This window comes from Trachymyrmex cornetzi, unplaced genomic scaffold (genome assembly GCF_001594075.2).
Source record: "Trachymyrmex cornetzi isolate Tcor2-1 unplaced genomic scaffold, Tcor1.1 scaffold244, whole genome shotgun sequence".
Classification (NCBI taxonomy): domain Eukaryota; kingdom Metazoa; phylum Arthropoda; class Insecta; order Hymenoptera; family Formicidae; genus Trachymyrmex; species Trachymyrmex cornetzi.
The window spans coordinates 45,927-65,399 of NW_017297103.1; the positions used below are offsets into that span (position 1 = coordinate 45,927).

Genomic DNA, 19,473 nt, shown 5'->3' on the forward strand with positions numbered 1-19,473 from the left:
TCCCTGTTCCCTGTTCCTTTTATTGTGCGGAGCCTCTTATTCTCTGTTCTCTGTTCCCTGTTCTTTTTATTGTGCGAAGCCCCTTACTGTTCTTACTTATACTGTGATAGCATGTAGTACCAGTGTTTACATGACTTCCAAGAATAATTGTTTCAATAATAAAGTATTTGAGTAAAACGAACTTAAGTAAACTGTTAGTAGTCACTTGTAATTGTCTAAAATTTGTGCTAACAATGTCAAAAAAAACGGTGTTTGGTCAAAAGAATATCCAATCTACGATAGTAGGATTTTTGGCAAAGAATACAAATAAAAACGATATGCTGACTAGGTAGACAAAGTTTATTTTATTTTGTAAAAATGCCCTAAATAAGATATACATGCGCATCTCTCAATATATTTAAATTTTTATTATGTAATATATGTTTCTTGTTTTTAATATTTTTTTAAATTAAATTAGTAATTAAATATATATATTTTTTAGTATATCAAAATCAGTGGCAGAAAAGGAAGTTTTAAATAATGAATGGTCGAACGATTCGTATTTTAATGAACAAAGGAGAATAGCTGGGGACTCGGTAACAATCGATTCGATAATAAACCTTGTAAGATTATAGTTCTAGACTACATTCCATAACTTCCTCTTCGAGGAAAATTTTACTCGAAATATATAGTCACGTAACGTATACTATAGCATATAGAGTAAAATCTTCCTCGGAGAGGAAGTTTTGGAACATAACCCTAATCGATAGATAAAACTACAGTAATATTATGTCAATTTATATGCATGTACTCTTTATGAAATTATGATTTACAAAACATTAGTGATTTATTACAAAATAATTTGATTTCAATATTTTGAACTGCAGGATAATTCAGATAGTGCAGACTCGTGCAAAAGCCCACTTAAAAAAATGCCTACAAATACAAAAGATAAGTATTTATGGACTCCAAAAAAATATGACACAATATCCATTAAAGAAAGGAAAAATATAACTATAAGTTCAGATTCTGATATAGACAGTAGCTCTCCGAGCTCAAAATATAATGGCGAGAGATTACAGAGAAATACTTGGGTTGGTCCTGATATTAGATTGAATTTGAAAGATTTAGGTTTAAATAAGCAATTAGGCACATGGATTGAATTTGTTCAACAGAAACCAGTAATGTCGACAATACCTGTAAGTTTTATATTTCGAATTGATATTTTATGTAAAATGTTTAAATTCGAGGTGTAATTGTTATCTCTTTCTTTGGACATTATATTTAGGTTATAGAAGACAAGTTGCTTGAAAGACGTGAAGATTTAAAAGAACTTCAAATTGAAGTTCTTGACAAATTTTGTGTCGCGCTCGAATCAATTCCATTACCAATATTAGAACAATTTCCAAAATTCGATGCAGACTCTTTCAAAAAGTTGCAAGGTTTGCATCGACACATAAAAGCTAAATTACGCTTAGTACAAACCAAGTTATCAAAGTTGCAAAAGGAAGATGAAAGGAATGTATCCGAATCTCCAGAAACACCTAGGTCTGCATCGTCCACATCAATTAAGACACCAATTTCATGCATGTCCAAGAGTCGTTTGATAAATGACTGTGACGGTTTTACTGCTTCGTGTACCTCGGTATCCAAAACGATAAATTTTCAAGATTTAACAAATGAAAAGGAGTACGATTTAGCATCCAATGATCTGGAAGCTGTGTCAGAAGTTAAGCCACCTGAAATTATACCTCCAAATAAGAAGAGTACTTTCCAATTAAAAAGACCTGTCAAAACAGTATTAGGCATTCAAGTTTCTAAAACGATAGCAGAAATGTGGGAAAAAGACCAACAAGTATCAAAGACAATGAATTCTTCAGTGGATTCCGATTGTATCTCCATAAAAGATACATTTAATGACAGTATTTCAACGCCATCAAGTAGTGAAAAAGATGGATTTATGCAAAGAAATGCCATCTTGGATAGTTTGGAAGATAACAAGATTAATACAAATAAATCTCAAGATACAGCAGGTAACGAATAAATCATTAATCTTTTCTTCTTTTAGTTTTCAATGAGAAAATATTTTATAGGCACTCAAAGATTTACTGCAAAAGTTGAAACCTTAACACAAGAATTAGATCAATTTCCGGCTTTAGGAGAAAATTGTAATATAGATATAAACGATGATTTTACAGGTACGAGTTTTATATATACAGGGTGTTCCATTTTTTTGAAAGGAAGGAAGTTGTGTACCTCTTATTATCATTTTTACACAAAAATTCATTTTTATGTAAAAATGAAAAAATATTTTATTATAGTGTTTTGAGAAGTTGTCGAGATAAGCTGTAAGAATATGTGATGAAAAATGGGGGATTCCATTTAAAAAATTCAAAGTGACCTTGCCCTGACCTCGACAACACCACTCAAGGTCAAATAGATGATACCATCTCATGTCCCCCTCGAAGTCGAAAAACTTTCGTCTGAAACATTTTTCGATGTAATACAGTGTTTCCGAGATATTTTCGTGGATCCTTTAAACTGGGACACCCTATATGTGTGTGTGTGCGCGCGCGCGCGCGCACACACACACACACACACACACACACACACACATACATGTATATATACATATACACACATATACATATATATAACGTATATATATACATACTTTTTTATTTCACGTTTTATTATACATGCTAATAATATGATAAATAATTCCAATAATTTGTAGATTGGCCATTGAGTAATGTGGCACAAAGTAGCAATTATCACACTGATGATAAAGCAAAATCAAAAATCGAAAAAAATAGTGTAGAATATGGACAATTTACCGGTAATTATAAAAATGATGGTATCAGTGGAGAATTCGATAGTTTAACATATTCACATTCGCAAGAAATGTTAAAGGTACATAAAGTATAGTTAGTAATTTTTATTTTTATAACTTTATTAAATGATAAATATAATGTCATTTTGTAATAATTAATTCATACAATCGGATAACATATTAGATCAATAGTGAAAATGTAGTTATAATTGCACATTAATTATGTTTCTTTATTTTAGATATTTCGGCAGAGATTTGGTTTATATACTTTTAGGCCAAATCAATTGCAAGCTATCAATGCGACACTTTTGGGATTTGATTGCTTTATTTTAATGCCGACTGGCGGTGGAAAATCTCTTTGTTATCAACTTCCTGCCCTTTTAAACGTTGGATTAACTATTGTTATCTCACCATTAAAAAGTCTTATTTTAGACCAAGTTCAAAAACTTATCTCACTTGACGTAAGAGAAAGTATTATTACCAGAGATGGCAAATAACGCGTTACTTGTAATGTCATTACTTTTCTTATCGATACTTTGTTATAATAACAATTTGGTAATGACGAATTTTGTTTATGATCAACATCAGATTTAGAAATTAACTCGGCATTTGTAACGAGTTACTCTTTACTCGTTACAAATTACTTCTTTTCAGTAAGTAAACACGTAATAAAAAAAAAATGACAACAAATTACTTTTTAAGGTGACTTTTCCAATGTTAGCACAACCTTAGCGTTTAATTAGTTATCGTTATATACAGTCATAAAAAATTGCAACGTCATTATCAAATCGTTATTATAAAAAGTAACGATAAAAATAACGGCGTTACACTTTACTGACCCTGATTATTACTTTATTACGTACTAAATACATAATAAGAGAAATAATCTAATGTAAAAACATAATATAAAAAGAATACTCATTTACATTACAGAAATGTGTATACTATTACAGTATATATATATATATATATATATATATATATATATATATATATATATATACTTTACTTTTGATTTAAAATTACAGATTCCTGCAGCTCATTTATCCGGCTCAATAACGGATAATCAAGCAGAGGCGATATACAGGGAACTATCCAAAAAAGAACCAGCTCTCAAAATATTATATGTAACACCAGAAAAAATTTCCGCTTCGCAAAAATTTTGTAATACTCTGACTATTTTATATGAGAGAGAATTGTTGACAAGATTTGTTATTGATGAAGCACATTGCGTTAGTCAATGGGGTCACGATTTTAGACCAGATTATAAAAAATTAAAATGTCTCAGGAACAATTATCCCAAAGTGCCAACAATGGCTCTAACTGCAACAGCCACACCGCGTGTTAGAACAGATATTTTGCATCAGTTGGGCATGACTAATCCAAAATGGTATATTTGATTGATTTTGTGTGTGTGTGTGTGTGTGTGTGTGTGTGTGTGTGATTATATAATTTTTATTTGCATGTGTTGCTCTATATTAAAAAGAATTCGGGATTGAGAAACGTTATTTTTCCGTTATTTTGACGTTACTTTTTATAATAAACATTTTGATAATGACGTTGCAATTTTTTTTATGGCTAAGATTGAATTAAAGTCGGAAAAGTTGCTTTGAAAAGTAGCTTGTCACCATTGTGCGTACTTATTGAAAAAAGTAATACATAACGAGTTACAAATAAAAAAGTAATGCGTATTACAAACTTTATTTTTTTCAATTACGAATGATTTTTCCAACCAGTTACAAACAACGATTGACTTTTCCAACTCTGATGTTGCCATTACCGTTATAAAAAATTCGTAATGTCATTACCAAATCATTATAACAAGCAGGTAACGATCAGCAAAGTAATGGCGTTACTTCCCATCTGTGAAAAAGATTAATGATTACATTTTTTTAGGTTTATGTCGAGTTTCAATAGGCCTAACTTGAGATACAGTATAATATCGAAGAAAGGGAAAAATTGTTCTGATGAAATCGTAGCTATGATAATGACAAAATTTAAAAATACTTGTGGCATCGTATATTGTTTATCGCGTAAGGATTGCGAAGATTACGCTGCACATATGAAAAAAAATGGTATTAAAGTATTGAGTTATCATGCAGGACTCTCAGATACTCAAAGAAGCAACTGCCAAGGAAAATGGATTTCCGATGAAGTATATTTGTTATACTACGTACACAACAAAAAATACACGTACATGCACGTACGCGCGTGCATATACACTGATGTAATATATAAAATTATATGTCATGAAATGTGTAATTATAAAAGTATAAAATATTAAAATGTGTATGTGCGTGTAGACATATGTTTATGTGCGTGCATTGTATTTTTAATAAAATTATATGTTTACATACTTTTTTCAGGTACATGTTATATGTGCAACTATAGCCTTTGGAATGGGTATCGATAAACCAAACGTGCGCTTTGTAATACATGCAGCCTTACCAAAGTCCATAGAAAGCTATTATCAGGAAAGTGGTCGCGCTGGTCGTGATGGTGAAATAGCAGATTGCATTTTATTTTATCATTATGCAGACATGCACAGAATCAGAAAAATGTTTCAACAGGATAATACAAATCCACAAGTCATTAGTACACATATGGATAATTTATTTAAGATGGTAGCATTTTGTGAAAATCGTACAGACTGTCGTAGATCGTTACAGCTTAATTATTTTGGAGAGATATTTGATAGGCAACAATGCATCTCGAATAAAATAGCTACGTGTGATAATTGTAGGTCTAAGGTATGTCATATGGATTAGATAAATGATTATCACAGCAAAAATATAGTTATCTAAATGGAATTGTAATACTAATTACAATACTAGTTATCTAAATGGAATTGTAATACTAATTAATAATTTTAGGCCGAGATTATAATGTTGGACGTTACTGAAGATGCAAAAGAAATTATGAAAGCTGTACGAGATATTAACAATAGAAAGAATTGTAAACTTACATTAGTATTCTTAACAGACATTTTTAAGGGTAGTGATCTGAAAAAGATTAGAGAATCAGGTTTATATTTGTTATACATATATATATATATATATATATATATATAAATTCATAAAAAAATGAATTGATATTTATATTAATGATACAACTAAATAATTCTTTTTACAGGTCTTACAAACCATCCTTTATATAGTCGTGGTAAATCATGGAATAAAAGTGACATAGAACGCCTTTTGCATTACATGGTATTGCAAGAATATTTACAAGAAAATATGTATATTAATAACGAAATTGCTTGTGCATACGTAAAAATTGGACCAAAAGCGAGTGAACTCATGACAAAACAAGATGTAAAGGTATTTAATCTTAATAGGATATCTAGAATGTAAAATATATAATTAAAAGTTTATATACATTATTTTCGATATTAATATCCAGATCATGTACATGTTTATATGTATATATTAGATACCGCGGAAAATTCGTACCGTTTTTTCCCCAATAAACATCTCTTGAAAAAAACGACACGAACTTTCCGCGGTACCTACACAGGATGGTCCACTTAAATCGATCATCTGAAATATCTCGCTTATTTTTGATGATATAAAAAATATTTCAAATGAAAGTGGAACGGTTTCGAGAGGGACATATTTCGGTTATGTTGTTTTTTTTCTAGGTGGAGGCGCTAAAAAGATATAAAGGTCATTTCTATTTTTTAAAATGGAATTGTATGATTTTTTTTTTACATAATATGATTCCTCTAATTATTTTGTATATAAAAGTATTAAGGTAGTGATATAAAAAAACCAATAGTTTACAAGATATTTTATACTTTATTCCAGCATATATTAACATAAAATGTTAAATAATTCGTAAACTATTAACTTTTTGATAATCGTATCTTAATATTTTTATGAGCAGAATAATGAGATGAATTAGTTAGTGTAAAGAAAACATATCGTTGCTTTAAAAAAAATATGTATGCAAAATGGATAATTTTTTAAATAAGCAACTATGTGTTTTCTTTCCACCAACTGATTCATCTCATTATTCTGTTCGTGAGTATTAAGGTACGACTATCAAAAAGTTAATAGTTTACGAGTTATTTAACATTTTATATCAATATATGCAGAATAAAGTGTAAAATATCTCATCAACTATTGGTTTTTTGATATTACTACCTTAATACTTTTATATGCAGAATAATTAGAGGAATCATATTGTGTAAAAAAAATCATACAATTCCATTTAAAAAAAGTGGAGGTAACCTTCATATCTTTTTGGCGCCTACACTTAAAAAAAAAACCAACACAACCAAAATACGTCCCCCTCGAAATCGGTCCACTTTCATTTGAAACATTTTTTTATATCATCAAAAATAAGCAAGATATTTCAGATGGTCGATTTAAGTGGACCACCCTGTATATATATATATATTAGCATATGTAGGAATTTTTTTTTGTTTATTGTTTTATTTTATCCTGAAAAGGTACAAATCCCAACGAGACAATCGAATAAATCTACTAGTAGTGTAGCTACAGTTTCAACAGTTACAAAGAAAGTCGATGGTATCATAAAAGAATTGCAAGATCGTTGCTATGCCGAGTTGATGACGATAATACGAGGTATCGCTAGTGCATTGGATGTTTCTGCTTCCTCTATTATGAATATGGTAGCTGTCAGAGCTATGAGCCAGCGTTTACCAGAAACCGAAGAATCCATGTTACAAATACCGCACGTCACTAAGGCTAACTTTGTTAAATATGGCAAAGCTCTTTTAAACATTACGCAGAAATACGCGAAAGAAAAAACTGGTATGATACTCTCATATAATTAGTGTAAAGTAATGCTTTATCGATTATTCTATTATTTTTTTTTTAGAATTGTTGAATGTAAATGATGAAGATAAGAATAGTGATGATAATGATAGCACCTGGGATGACAATGATTCTAATTACTCTTACAGAAATAATACTAGCAATAGCAAGAAACGAAAGATGAGCAATAGATTTAATAGTACTAATAAAAAATATAAACGAGGTGGTTTCAGGTAATGTAAAAATAAATATGTGTGTGTGTATATATATGTTCTTTTCTCGTTACATACATAATGGTTATATATATTAATTAGCAAAAAAATACGCGCGCACACATATATTTTAGAATGGATTTCATACAGGTTTTATACATAATTATATATTTTTATATTTGCAGTGCAAGAAGAGGAAAAAGTTCATCGAGAAGCTCATCAAAAGGTTCAACAAAATATAATACTACTACAAATAAGACAGTAGGACTTGCAAGTTTCAGTCAAAGTAAACAATATCTAGCAAATCCTAACAGATACATGAACATTGTTTGATTAATTCTTTCAATTACAAATTATTTACAACATTTGCGATAGTGTACAAATACAATCCTTGTATATATGTTGGGAGGAGTGAGAATCGTATGACCACGTTGTGATTGATCGCAAGCTTCTTACAACACTCGGCCTGTGGAAAGATTCTAGGCATCGATTGTTATGAGTGGCTGTAGTCGATCGCAACGTGGATCGCAAATGGGACACTCGCTCTTGGGATAGGTAATATCCGAAATTCTCTGTATGGCATTTTAGACATTTTATTGAACGAATTTGATAAGCGTTGCAAATTCATTTTTGTATCCAAGTAATCCAAACATGTATGTGAAATAAATCTTTCATAATAAAATATTTTTCAAGACATGTGATTTTGTTAAACATTGGATAAATTATATAAATATAACTTCATCAGTGTTTAATTAAAATAGATATGTATGCAATAATAGAATAAAATCTGAAATTTGTTTTCAAGATTCTTTATTGCTTATCATGATTTGTACTTAAAATTAATACAGGTTTATATTCAAAGTCTAGATTATTATATCTACTAGGTATACATTACATTAGGTTCTTTTAACATTTGCTACAAAGGATGCGTTCCAATATTCACTGCCATAGAGTCCCTAGAGGACTCTACACTGCGCCAGTGCTGAAATTATACAGTGTACATTATGTGGACTACAGACTTTCAGTACTGGCAGCGAATATCAAAACGTGTACCCATTATATATTATTTATAAATCTGGTTGCATTATTCTAGCTTGTCGCTCTTCATTCTGAATATGATTTTTCAGCAAGTCCATCACTTCATTATCAAATTCAGGTGGAGTTGGTTTGACACCAGTCGCCCAATAGAATATATCCCAGTCGTTGGATGGTAAATTTATAAGTTGATCATATAATTTTAATTGTTTGTCATCAAACGTATTCAAATATTTGTTTGCAAAGGTACTAAGAAGTATACCATTCTCCAACATGCCACGTTTACGAGATTGATATGTCAATCTAAATTGACAATGGAAAAAAATAGAATAAGTCTCGTCATGAGTGTAACAAAAATTTTATTTGCAAATCAATTGTAAATGTATTCGCATAAATAATGATTATCACGACGAAGTATGATATTAATTAAATCTTAATTCAGTTATATATTATAGTTTTATTACAGATTGTAAAAGATACATCATAACACACACAATACAAATAAGACCTCGAAAAAAGTATGTTTGTTGCTGATTCTGCGATGAGTCAATAGTCGGAAAAGTTTGAGGATCACTACCGACTACCGACTCATTGTAAAATCAACTAGTAACTTTGGACTATCGGTAGAACTATTAGATTGTAAAAAAATTTTGAATGATACCGTGCTCGTTTGAGATTGGCATTTTCTCCTTCTCGTTCCACGTAACGTGGAATATCAGGTTCTCGACCTTCCGGATGAATTAAATTGTTATCTTGAAAATTGTCTTTTCGCCTACAACAACATACTGACACATCTCTCGTAAGTATAAGCGATCCAACCTGTTAGAGAGAGAAGTATTATTTATTTAAGTATACATATATATATATACATATATCTTTATAATTATATATTTAATAAAAAACTTTATCCACGCGTTTGCTTATTCAATGTCTTCAAACTTACGCGAGACGTAACACGACTGTACACAAGATTCATTATCGAATAAATTGTGGAAATCGTGCAAATGCGACAAATGTAACCTCGCAATTACGGAATAAAAAATAGAGTCTTATATTTATATATTCTTCTTCTTCTTCTTATTACTTAATGGCTCCCGCCTCCAAACAACAAAAGGAGGGCGATACGGCCATGACTGCGTTCCACTTAACGCTCGCAATGCTCACGAGCGTCGTTTGTCCTTGTTTAACATCTGATAAACGACAAGGATGAAATTATTCTACGAGCTTTGGAGCGTCGAGTGGAACGCAACCTATAGAGTCCTAGATTAACAGAGAGGCGACTAGTGAGAAAATGGTCTGATTGGCTCGCTAAATCACGTGATTCAACGCCATTTTCTTTCATACTACGATAGGCTGCGTTCAGATTCCTACTCGGGTGCTCCTCGGGCATAGTATAATAGCGTTTTCAAACACATGGAGTGGGTTTGAACCCGACCTGAATAGGTCAATCCAAAAATATCATGACCTCGTCCAATCAGAAATCGAAATAGAGCACGTGATGTCATTGGACGCATTCAGCGGACTCAACAGTTTTGCAACCGTTTTGTGATTCTTCGCTGAGATAGGACTATTCCTTTAAATCTAAAAGTATGATCCAATCAGCGCGACGAATCATAAAACGGTTGCAAAACTGCGAGTCTGCTGACCGCTGAACGCAACCATTATAGGCTGCGTTCGGAAACATCACCCGAGTACCTCTGTGTATCGTTTTATCCTTGTTGTTCACCCAATGTTAAATAAGAATAAGGTGATACACAGGGGCACCCGATGACCCGAGTGATATTTCCAAACGCAGCCATAGGGACTTTAATGCTGGATTCACCCTGCATCCGATTTGCGTCGTACGACGCGCTGCAACCAATCAGAAAACAGGATTCCGATGGATTTTGCTTCGTATCATCGGAATTCTGTTTTCTGATTGGTTGCAGCGCGTCGTACGACGCAAATCGGATGCAGGGTGAATCCAGCATAATCAGATGAAAGAGCTCCCTGATGAGCGAAGCTCCCTCAACAGAGCTCAGTTGCGCATCTGTATGAACCCTGTAGATCAATGGTTTCATCAGCTGATAATGACAAGCCGACTATTGACATCGATGTGCCAAAGTTGAAGGCTTGAGAGTCACAACGATGAATAGCATTCAATAACAAATCCGAAATTCTCACCATGATTTGACGAGTATGAAGCTGTTTGCTTTTACAGCCTCCGAGTAAACAACGGTAAAACAATTGCGTTTGTATATTCAAAGTCGGGCTTCGAGTGTAAAAAGATTAGTGCTCAAACCAGTTGCTCAAAAGTATGTTACCGCGTGGTTATTGAAACATACGAGTTCGCTCGCATCATCCGTCCTCGATGTTGTCAGCGACACATTTAGCTCGTATGTGCCATTTGGAAGTAACACATCGTCACCGTAGCTCGTTGGCGAGACATGCTCGAAAGCCATCTCAACATTTAATTACCTCGAATCTTTATCACCTGCGATAACGAGCTTTTTAAACAGAATGTGTGATATGACTTGATTATCACCAGCTCCTTCCAGACCACAAATGGGAAAGTGATGGACTGCGATAGAAGCATGCATGTACATGTATTCTTATTTTGCCTTTTTCTTTTCTCTCTTTCCTTCCCTTTCTTCCCTTCCTGTCTCTTTTCTCTTCTCTTTATTCTTTCTTTTTCTTTCAAATCTTGACTTTATGTATGTAATATATTGTAATAAAAATAATTTTTCTTTGCAGATGGAACACAGGAAGAATCATTATATGCTGGAATATTCCTTTAAATAACATGCCATGTATAGATTTATAGATATATTATAAATTGAATGAATAAAAAAATGATAGTCTTGTCCTCCTATTGATAAGCTTCTAACAAGTATCAGGTGTGTGTGTGTGTGTGTGCGTGTGTGCGTGCGTGCGTGCGTGCGTGCGTGCGTGCGTAATTGTTACAATGGATGTTGGCATTGTCAAAATTGCAGAAGATAAAGATTTTGAGAAACTGAAGCAGTTGTATGACGATAATAACAATTGGAAATTAGATTATAACAAGCCTGATTTATCTGTTTGGACAAAATCCGTCCCAGGAATTAGTTTTAAAATGGTGAAAGTAAGTTCTTCTTTCGGCAAATAAATTTTACTTTTTGAATGAGATTGACTGATTTGATATTACAGATTAGGACACGTTTCCCCGATGTTTCACCAGAAACACTATACGATGTTTTACATGATCCTGAGTATAGAAAAGTTTGGGACACTCATATGATTGAATCAAAAGATATAGGGTTTTTTAATCCAAACAATGATATTGGATATTATTCCAGCAAGTATTATGTTATATTATGAATCTTATAGTTTTAATTTTTACATCTCGCTTTATTGCTATTGTACAAATTTTAGTGGCATGTCCATCTCCGTTAAAAAATAGAGACTTTGTCCTTCAACGATCTTGGTTGGATACTGGTATAGAACAGTTGATATTGAATCATTCCGTTTATCATAAAGATTATCCACCTAGAAAACACTTTGTACGAGCAACATCTTACCTCACAGGTAATATTATTACAAAGCAAATAAAATTGCGTTTTATATGCATTATATATATATATATATGTATGTATGCATGTATGTATGTATGCATGCATGTATGCATGCATGTATGTATGTATGTATGTATGTATGTATGTATGTATGTATGTATGTATGTATGTATGTATGAGTATGTATGCATGTATGCATGCATGTATGCATGCATGCATGTATGTATGTATGTATGTATGTATGTATGTATGTATGTATGTATGTGTATGTATGTATGTATGTATGTATGTATGTATGTATGTATGTATGTATGTATGTATGTATGTATGTATGTATGTATGTATGTATGTATGTATATACGCACACACAATTTATGTTTTACACTCTTTCGTATGTCTAAAAGTATTATTATATTTATTATAGGCTATATTGTAAGGCCTTCGCGCAATGGAGACGGTTCCGAGTTGGGTTATGTATCACACACAGACCCACATGGAAAATTACCTGTGTGGCTTGTTAATAAAGTCACACAAATATTTGCTCCTAAAGTAAGATATTACAATGAAATATGAAGCATCAAATAAATGTAATATTTGCTTATGAAGATATATTTTGTAGATGGTAAAAAGATTGCATAAAGCTTCTGTGGGCTATCCAAGCTGGAAAATACTTAATAATCCAAATTATAAGCCTTGGCATTATCCTGAACAAATAATGGCACCTAGAATACGTATCGAAGAAGTAAGGACTATCTTATTTTTGTATGAGTTTTCGTATTGTGTATATCGGCTTATTACATGCCTTACTGTATTTTCACGATTATATTTAGATACATATATGAGGATTTAGTCCAAAAGAAAGTTTCCCTATTTTAGGAAAAACAAAGACAAAGATTAAAAAAGTAAGTTAAAAAAAATTTTTTTAAGATTTTTAAACTTTGTTTTTCCATTTTTCCTAAAATAGGGAAACTTACTTTTGGACTAATCCTAGTAGATCTTATACATTGTTTCATTTCTCTAAATAAAATTTTGATTTCATTTCTTTCAGTATTATATAATTGACATGTATCTCTATACATATATGTTTATAACAATATTTTACTCGGTAATACGCAATAAAGAGATATATATACATATATAGAAAAAATAGACTTTGTTCTTCTTTCGTATTTAGTTGTCAAATATAATTTTTTAAAAAAGTTAATTCCATGATCTGTACGCAAAGTTGATTTTAATACATTCGTATACTATTAATTCGTTTCAGTGCGTAAAATCTGCAGAAGAGAAGAATTCAAAATATAATTATGTAGATGAATCTAATTTAAAGGAAAATTTGGTTAAAGAATCTGCCGCAATGGATAGCGATTAATTCATAACGATACACTAGAGACTTGACAATTTTTAGGTAAGTAGGGCAATAGTGACTAGAATAATAAAAAATTGTAATGTAAAGTTCCAACAGTATTATAGTATTAAATGCAGATAAAACATAACGGACAATTTGTACAATTATTAAAGTTCGATTTGCATATTTCTTACATGATAAATGATTCTAATTATACACAACGTAACATATTTAATGTATGTGTATGTAGAACATTAAAAGTCACATATTCAGTTCTCATACGCGCAGGCCTGTGTGGACGTGGCTGCAGTATATGTAAATGTCAATAAGAAAATATTCGATGGCCTGCTTTGCATTGGGCACTAATTTCTAGCCAGGTTTGTTGTTGGTATTGTTAAAGCGCGCAAATATATAATAAGATGCCATACAATATGGAAGGTATACTTGAAACTCTTTTTATAATTTATATCACAGGACGTATGCGTTCATATGCATATGCATATACGTATGTATATGTATATATACATATATATATATATCTATTGAAACAACCATCTGAGGTATCTTCTATATTGTGCACATTGTTATACTAAATCTTAATACATATGTACTTATATACGAGGTAATTACAATTTTTTGTAGCATCAAAGAATGAAACGAGTAGTTTGTACAAATTTTTCATATATTTTGGAAAATATCAGAAAATTCAGCTGGCATTTCCATTTCAAAGCGATATAATAAAAAGATATTGTCGAAAAATTTGTTATGTGAAAAACAGACACGTTCTTTTTATATCACACGAATACTTAAATGTTACAATTTTAATTCGTAAAACGAACCAACATTTTTTTAGTTACGACAAGTTTGAATGAATACATATATGTGTATGTATGTACATACATACATACATACATACATACATACATACATACATACATACATACATACATACATACATACATACATACATACATACATACATACATACATACATACATACATACATACATACATACATACATACATACATACATACATACATACATACATACATACATACATACATACATACATACATATGACGATTCATGTTGTTCATTTTAAACAAATGATGAATTTTGTTCACAATGTTGATGTTCCTCCACTTCTTTTGACAAGTGTCTCATTAATTGCGTATATACGAAGAGTACTGTACGAAGATTTGCGTCAAACTTCAACAGCGTATTAAAAAGAAGAAAACAAACAAATTTCTGCGTTAATGTTTTCATACTTTTCAAAATCAAAAGATTTGGGCAAATCAGATTTTAAAAATGTATGTACATACATAGACTGGAGACTATCGTCAATTATACGCTTGTGAAGCTTGACACAATCGTCAGCTTTACGAAATATTTTGTATGGCGTATACATTTCATGATATAAAATTAGAAATGGAAATGTACTAATTCATTAACAAACAAATAATGAGATGGCCTAGAATGTTTGAATATCGTAAGAATGAAACTTGATACATCGAATCTTAATTTTACATTTCTTTATTACATGGTTTGCGAAAAATATAAAATAAAATGTAATAAAAATTTATAGAGAGCGTAAGCTTAACCGATTACTTTGTAAGACTCACAATAAAAAATTTTCAAACTGACTTTATTTAAGTAATTATTACAGAGGGTAGAGAGTTTATTTATAATCTAGTACAAAATCGATAATGCCAAATGACGAGGAAATTACAAGATTGACTCAAAAAGAGTTTTGAAAAATGAGTTTGACAATAATAACAACAATAAAATTTATAATATGTTTGTAATTTTATTATTCAGGTTTTTTTTTGTACTTACAGTAAAATGAAACGTACAATATACAGAATCAATTAAAATGTCATCAGCAACGTTTCTAGTCTAGATACATTGTAGTCTAGTCTAGATAATTGTGCAACAATCTCGCATTATTTACGTCGCGGGCAAAGGAATATAAATTATTAATTCTTTTTTTTTTTAATACTTTATGTTATTATCTTATGTATATTTTACATATTTATGAAGTCTCTCGTTTTATTTTCCTCTTATCGCTATTATGTTGCTTTGAATATGGAATTATATTTCTCGGCCTGATGTACAGAAATTCACGGCGAAAACGCGTATTTGTACAACACCTGAATGCTAATGGAACAGTATATAATCAAGTATATTTATAGGCCACGTAGCTGTGCGCTAAATTACTGCACATTGCGTATCGTTTCAATATCACCCGGCGACGTTTCAAAATATTGTCGAGTATTAATACTCGTTTTGTTATCTGGGAAGCAATTACTTCCCAGGTAACAAAACGTTCCTTGGCATAAGAAAAGAAATCGGTGCTTAGCACAAGTTTTTCTTCAATTGCTATTATGTTGCTGTTATCAGGGCAATAATAATTTCGTTTAAGTCAACCTAGAGGCATTATACGGACAACGGTTGTTTGCGCAAATGAGCGGAAATGCTGCAACAAACTTATTCCCATAAATATTGCTACAATCTGTTGGAAATCATTTTTGTAAAATATTTAGTCCACATTTTTGTCAATCGAATGGAAATGGAGCGTCGTCGAGCAGTATGCGATGCCGCCACCAGAGGGATGCATCAAGTTAAATTTCTCGATTTTAAAAAACGACATAGAATAGAATAAAAGACGCAGCATTGGAAGATTTTTCTAAGTTGTGTTCTAATAAAATAATTTTTTAAAGTGAGCCCAAGGGCTCTAAGATGAAAGGTATAATACTTTTTTGGAAATCGGTTTGGTTTATCGAGTAAATGAAATCTCTCTCTCTCTCTCTCTCTCTCTCTCTCTCTCCCCCCCCTCCCCTAATACTTTAATATGTATTTTGTTCTGCATTGTAATTTTATTCATAGTAACTTACATCTGTCCACCAAATGAGTAAAATGTCTAAAATCAACTCATATAAGTCACTTTAAAATATCTTTCAGAGATCTTTACGAGATATCTCAAAGATATCTTAAAGTTCTTTTTTGAGTCGATTTTAAACAAGAAAGCATTGTTAGAGGTTAACCCATTTTACTACAGCTTTTATATTGCTGTAAAATTCCTAGCAAATTTGTTTTATGTAGAATTAGTTTCCATCATGTTGTCGTGCGATCGTCCTAATCTATAAAACTTACAAAAAAGAAGGGACAAATTGTTTTCCTTCGGTTGTGCATAACCGTTTATGGTATATATTGCCGCCAATTATCATAAGCAAAATCGGAAGCCGTTTTCATAAAAAAAGATGATAACTCAGGCGACGCAATTTGTATCAAATTTATAGCAACATGCGGAAAAATTGCTATCTGGGTTATTATACATACATGTATATGTATAATATTCGGACATATTGGATACTACTCGTACTTGGATAAGTTACATAGACAGCTACGCGATATGTAGTATCTCCGGTGCGAGGTGTTAAAAACCAGAGATGGGCAGTATTTGAAAGACATGTATTTAAAATATGTATTTAAATACATTTTTGTATTTTGTATTTCGTATTTCAATACTTTTTTTGAGAGTATTTTGTATTTTGCATTTAAATACAATTTTTTGAGTATTTTGCCCACCCCTGTTAAAAACAATAACAGAATATTACGCTTGGATTTGGAAGATTTGTACTTGAAATTTAAAAAAGAAAAAGAAAAAGAAAATACTCTTGATCACTTTCATTGTCGAGAATATGTTTTGTAATGGCAACGAGAAGTGCGAAATTATAATTGTAAGAAATAACGACACTGACATATCTGTAACTTTATATTTAAAATATGAATTCACGGCACCAAGTCGTGATCGTGATAGACGGAACGGTGAAAGATCGAGCTAGTCTCAGATGTTTTATGTATTTTATTTGTAAGGTATATTAGAGGATATACGCGTATGTATATTCTGTAGTATAAGTGGCTAACGCAACATGGAAGGCGCCAGTTTTTTTGTATTCACTTTTTCAAGCGGGTGCAATAAAGTGCAGTCGAGCGCGGTAAAGCAATCGTACGTTCTACATCTATTCGACTAGGTATATATCTTCTTTATTAGCGTACATATATGTACGTTTCCATTCGTATAGTATCGAATCGATTTTGTGTTGAAATTTGTATAGTTTACGTATATGCAGCGTACGCATAACGTATACGCGACGGTTGGGAGAAGGAATTTTCTTCTATAGCACATAATCGTAAGAAAGGATAAATATGATCTATGATACGGAATCACATCCGTCGTTGCCTGACGACAAAGGGTTTATTATAGAAAAATCGCATTTTCGTTCAAACAGCAATACCGAACAAACGGTAATATCGCAGAAACGTAATCTAAACTTAATTGATGCTAAATGCGATAGTATTATATTAACGATATCGATTGACAAATATGAAAACGATCATCTTTCTCCGCTTAATACAAGCTGCAGTGCGGAAACGGAAGAAGCAGACGACAAGTATGAGAACGATAAGATAATATCAATTATCGATGAAGATACACGAAATAACTCCAAGGTAAAATTATATGTATAAGTATGTATATATATATAGACCTCTATGACAGAGCTAACCCTAACCTACATATTTCAAAAAATTATTTCTAAATTTTACACACACGCACCCGCATACGCGCGCGCGCGCGCGCACACACACACACACACACACACACACACATTATATATTACATTTAACAATGAATACGTCTACAAGTATCGTACATGAAAATGTCATATTTCCAATTTTACACCGCGTAATTTTATAAATAAGGTTGCCACTGCAAGTTGCCATAAATTAAATTGGAAATCGAGGAAATCAGGGAGTAATTAATTGTCAGAGAAATTACACAACGATTGGAGATATTACGGAAAAGTCAAAGAATTTTGCAAAATTTGTTGGAAAATTAAAATTTAAAGTTTAATATACGTATATATATATATATATATGCCTACACAGTTTTGGAATACTATCAACTTAACAATTAAATATGTAAGCAGTGTTAGCAATATAAATAGTAATTTACATTACTGGCTGTGTTCCAAATTTACTGCCAGCACTGAAAATGCTACAGTTTACGTTACGTGTACTATAGATTTGCAGTACTGGCAGTATTTAATTTTGGAACATAATCTATATATTGAATTGATCTAGCTCTCTCTTAAGAAGATATTTAACGATTAATTTCCAAATCAAGATAAAAATACGGAAATTTCAAAATAAAATATGATATACCAATTGACAACTTCAGATAAAATTATGAATTTTATTTGGAAATCAGAGAAAAGTTATGTAGAATTTTAGGATGAGAGGAATTTAATTGTAACAACCCTGATGTTTATGTCAATTAATGAAATTTTAAATGAGTTAGTGATAAATTTCTGTAAACTTACCAGATACTTAGAAAATATGTACAATTACATTGACTATCTTGTATAGACCGTCCGAAATACATCCGTTTTCTGCATCTGTATATAATTTAGTCTTTTTTATATCAATTTTGCAATTACGGCATCGTAGGAAGAAAAATCGCATAAATGTTATGGGAACGCTGGCCTCCTCGAGAAAGTGTTTAAACCGATAAAAGGATCATCGGAGGATTTGAAACAATCGAGAAGGAAAAAACGAGCGTTTTCATTACTCGATATCCTGATCTCTACGAGTATCGTTGCTCCTTTATCGGTGGGCTTTTGGAGAGGTGTATGGGCAAGTATGGATCATCGTGCAGAATTGTGAGTAACAAAAGTAACAGAAGAATCAATTGG

General features: G+C 31.6%; 3 protein-coding genes across 8 annotated transcripts; 2 read left to right on the forward strand and 1 right to left on the reverse strand.

The window, feature by feature from the left end:
* The first annotated feature begins 112 nt into the window (after positions 1-112).
* Positions 113-8,517, forward strand: Blm (Bloom syndrome helicase). Of its 2 annotated transcripts, none has more exons than XM_018507604.1 (15): positions 113-328; positions 482-602; positions 867-1,178; positions 1,268-2,012; positions 2,073-2,177; positions 2,717-2,892; positions 3,052-3,273; positions 3,841-4,202; positions 4,709-4,967; positions 5,179-5,562; positions 5,686-5,836; positions 5,945-6,132; positions 7,266-7,590; positions 7,658-7,826; positions 7,991-8,517. In XM_018507604.1, the coding sequence occupies exons 1-15, from the start codon at positions 234-236 to the stop codon at positions 8,136-8,138; spliced, it is 3,762 nt and encodes a 1,253-aa protein (XP_018363106.1). In that variant the 5' UTR covers positions 113-233; the 3' UTR covers positions 8,139-8,517. The 2 variants fall into 2 exon arrangements, with proteins under 2 accessions (XP_018363106.1, XP_018363107.1); XM_018507605.1 differs by having other exon boundaries at positions 482-575.
* Positions 8,518-8,606: 89 nt separating this feature from the next.
* Positions 8,607-9,916, reverse strand: LOC108761197 (succinate dehydrogenase assembly factor 2, mitochondrial). The gene is made up of 3 exons (XM_018507606.1): positions 9,784-9,916; positions 9,502-9,659; positions 8,607-9,143 (listed from the first exon to the last, which is right to left on the reverse strand). Exons 1-3 carry the CDS (start codon positions 9,814-9,816, stop codon positions 8,873-8,875), a joined length of 462 nt encoding a protein of 153 aa, XP_018363108.1. The 5' UTR covers positions 9,817-9,916; the 3' UTR covers positions 8,607-8,872.
* A 959-nt stretch (positions 9,917-10,875) lies between these two features.
* LOC108761191 (PCTP-like protein) lies at positions 10,876-14,217 on the forward strand. Of its 5 annotated transcripts, none has more exons than XM_018507597.1 (9): positions 10,876-11,419; positions 11,574-11,716; positions 11,776-11,940; positions 12,006-12,153; positions 12,231-12,383; positions 12,795-12,919; positions 12,990-13,112; positions 13,635-13,775; positions 13,966-14,217. In XM_018507597.1, the coding sequence occupies exons 3-8, from the start codon at positions 11,785-11,787 to the stop codon at positions 13,737-13,739; spliced, it is 810 nt and encodes a 269-aa protein (XP_018363099.1). In that variant the 5' UTR covers positions 10,876-11,419; positions 11,574-11,716; positions 11,776-11,784; the 3' UTR covers positions 13,740-13,775; positions 13,966-14,217. The 5 variants fall into 5 exon arrangements, with proteins under 5 accessions (XP_018363099.1, XP_018363100.1, XP_018363101.1 ...); XM_018507598.1 differs by having other exon boundaries at positions 13,989-14,217; XM_018507599.1 differs by having other exon boundaries at positions 14,004-14,217.
* The last annotated feature ends 5,256 nt before the right edge of the window (positions 14,218-19,473 follow it).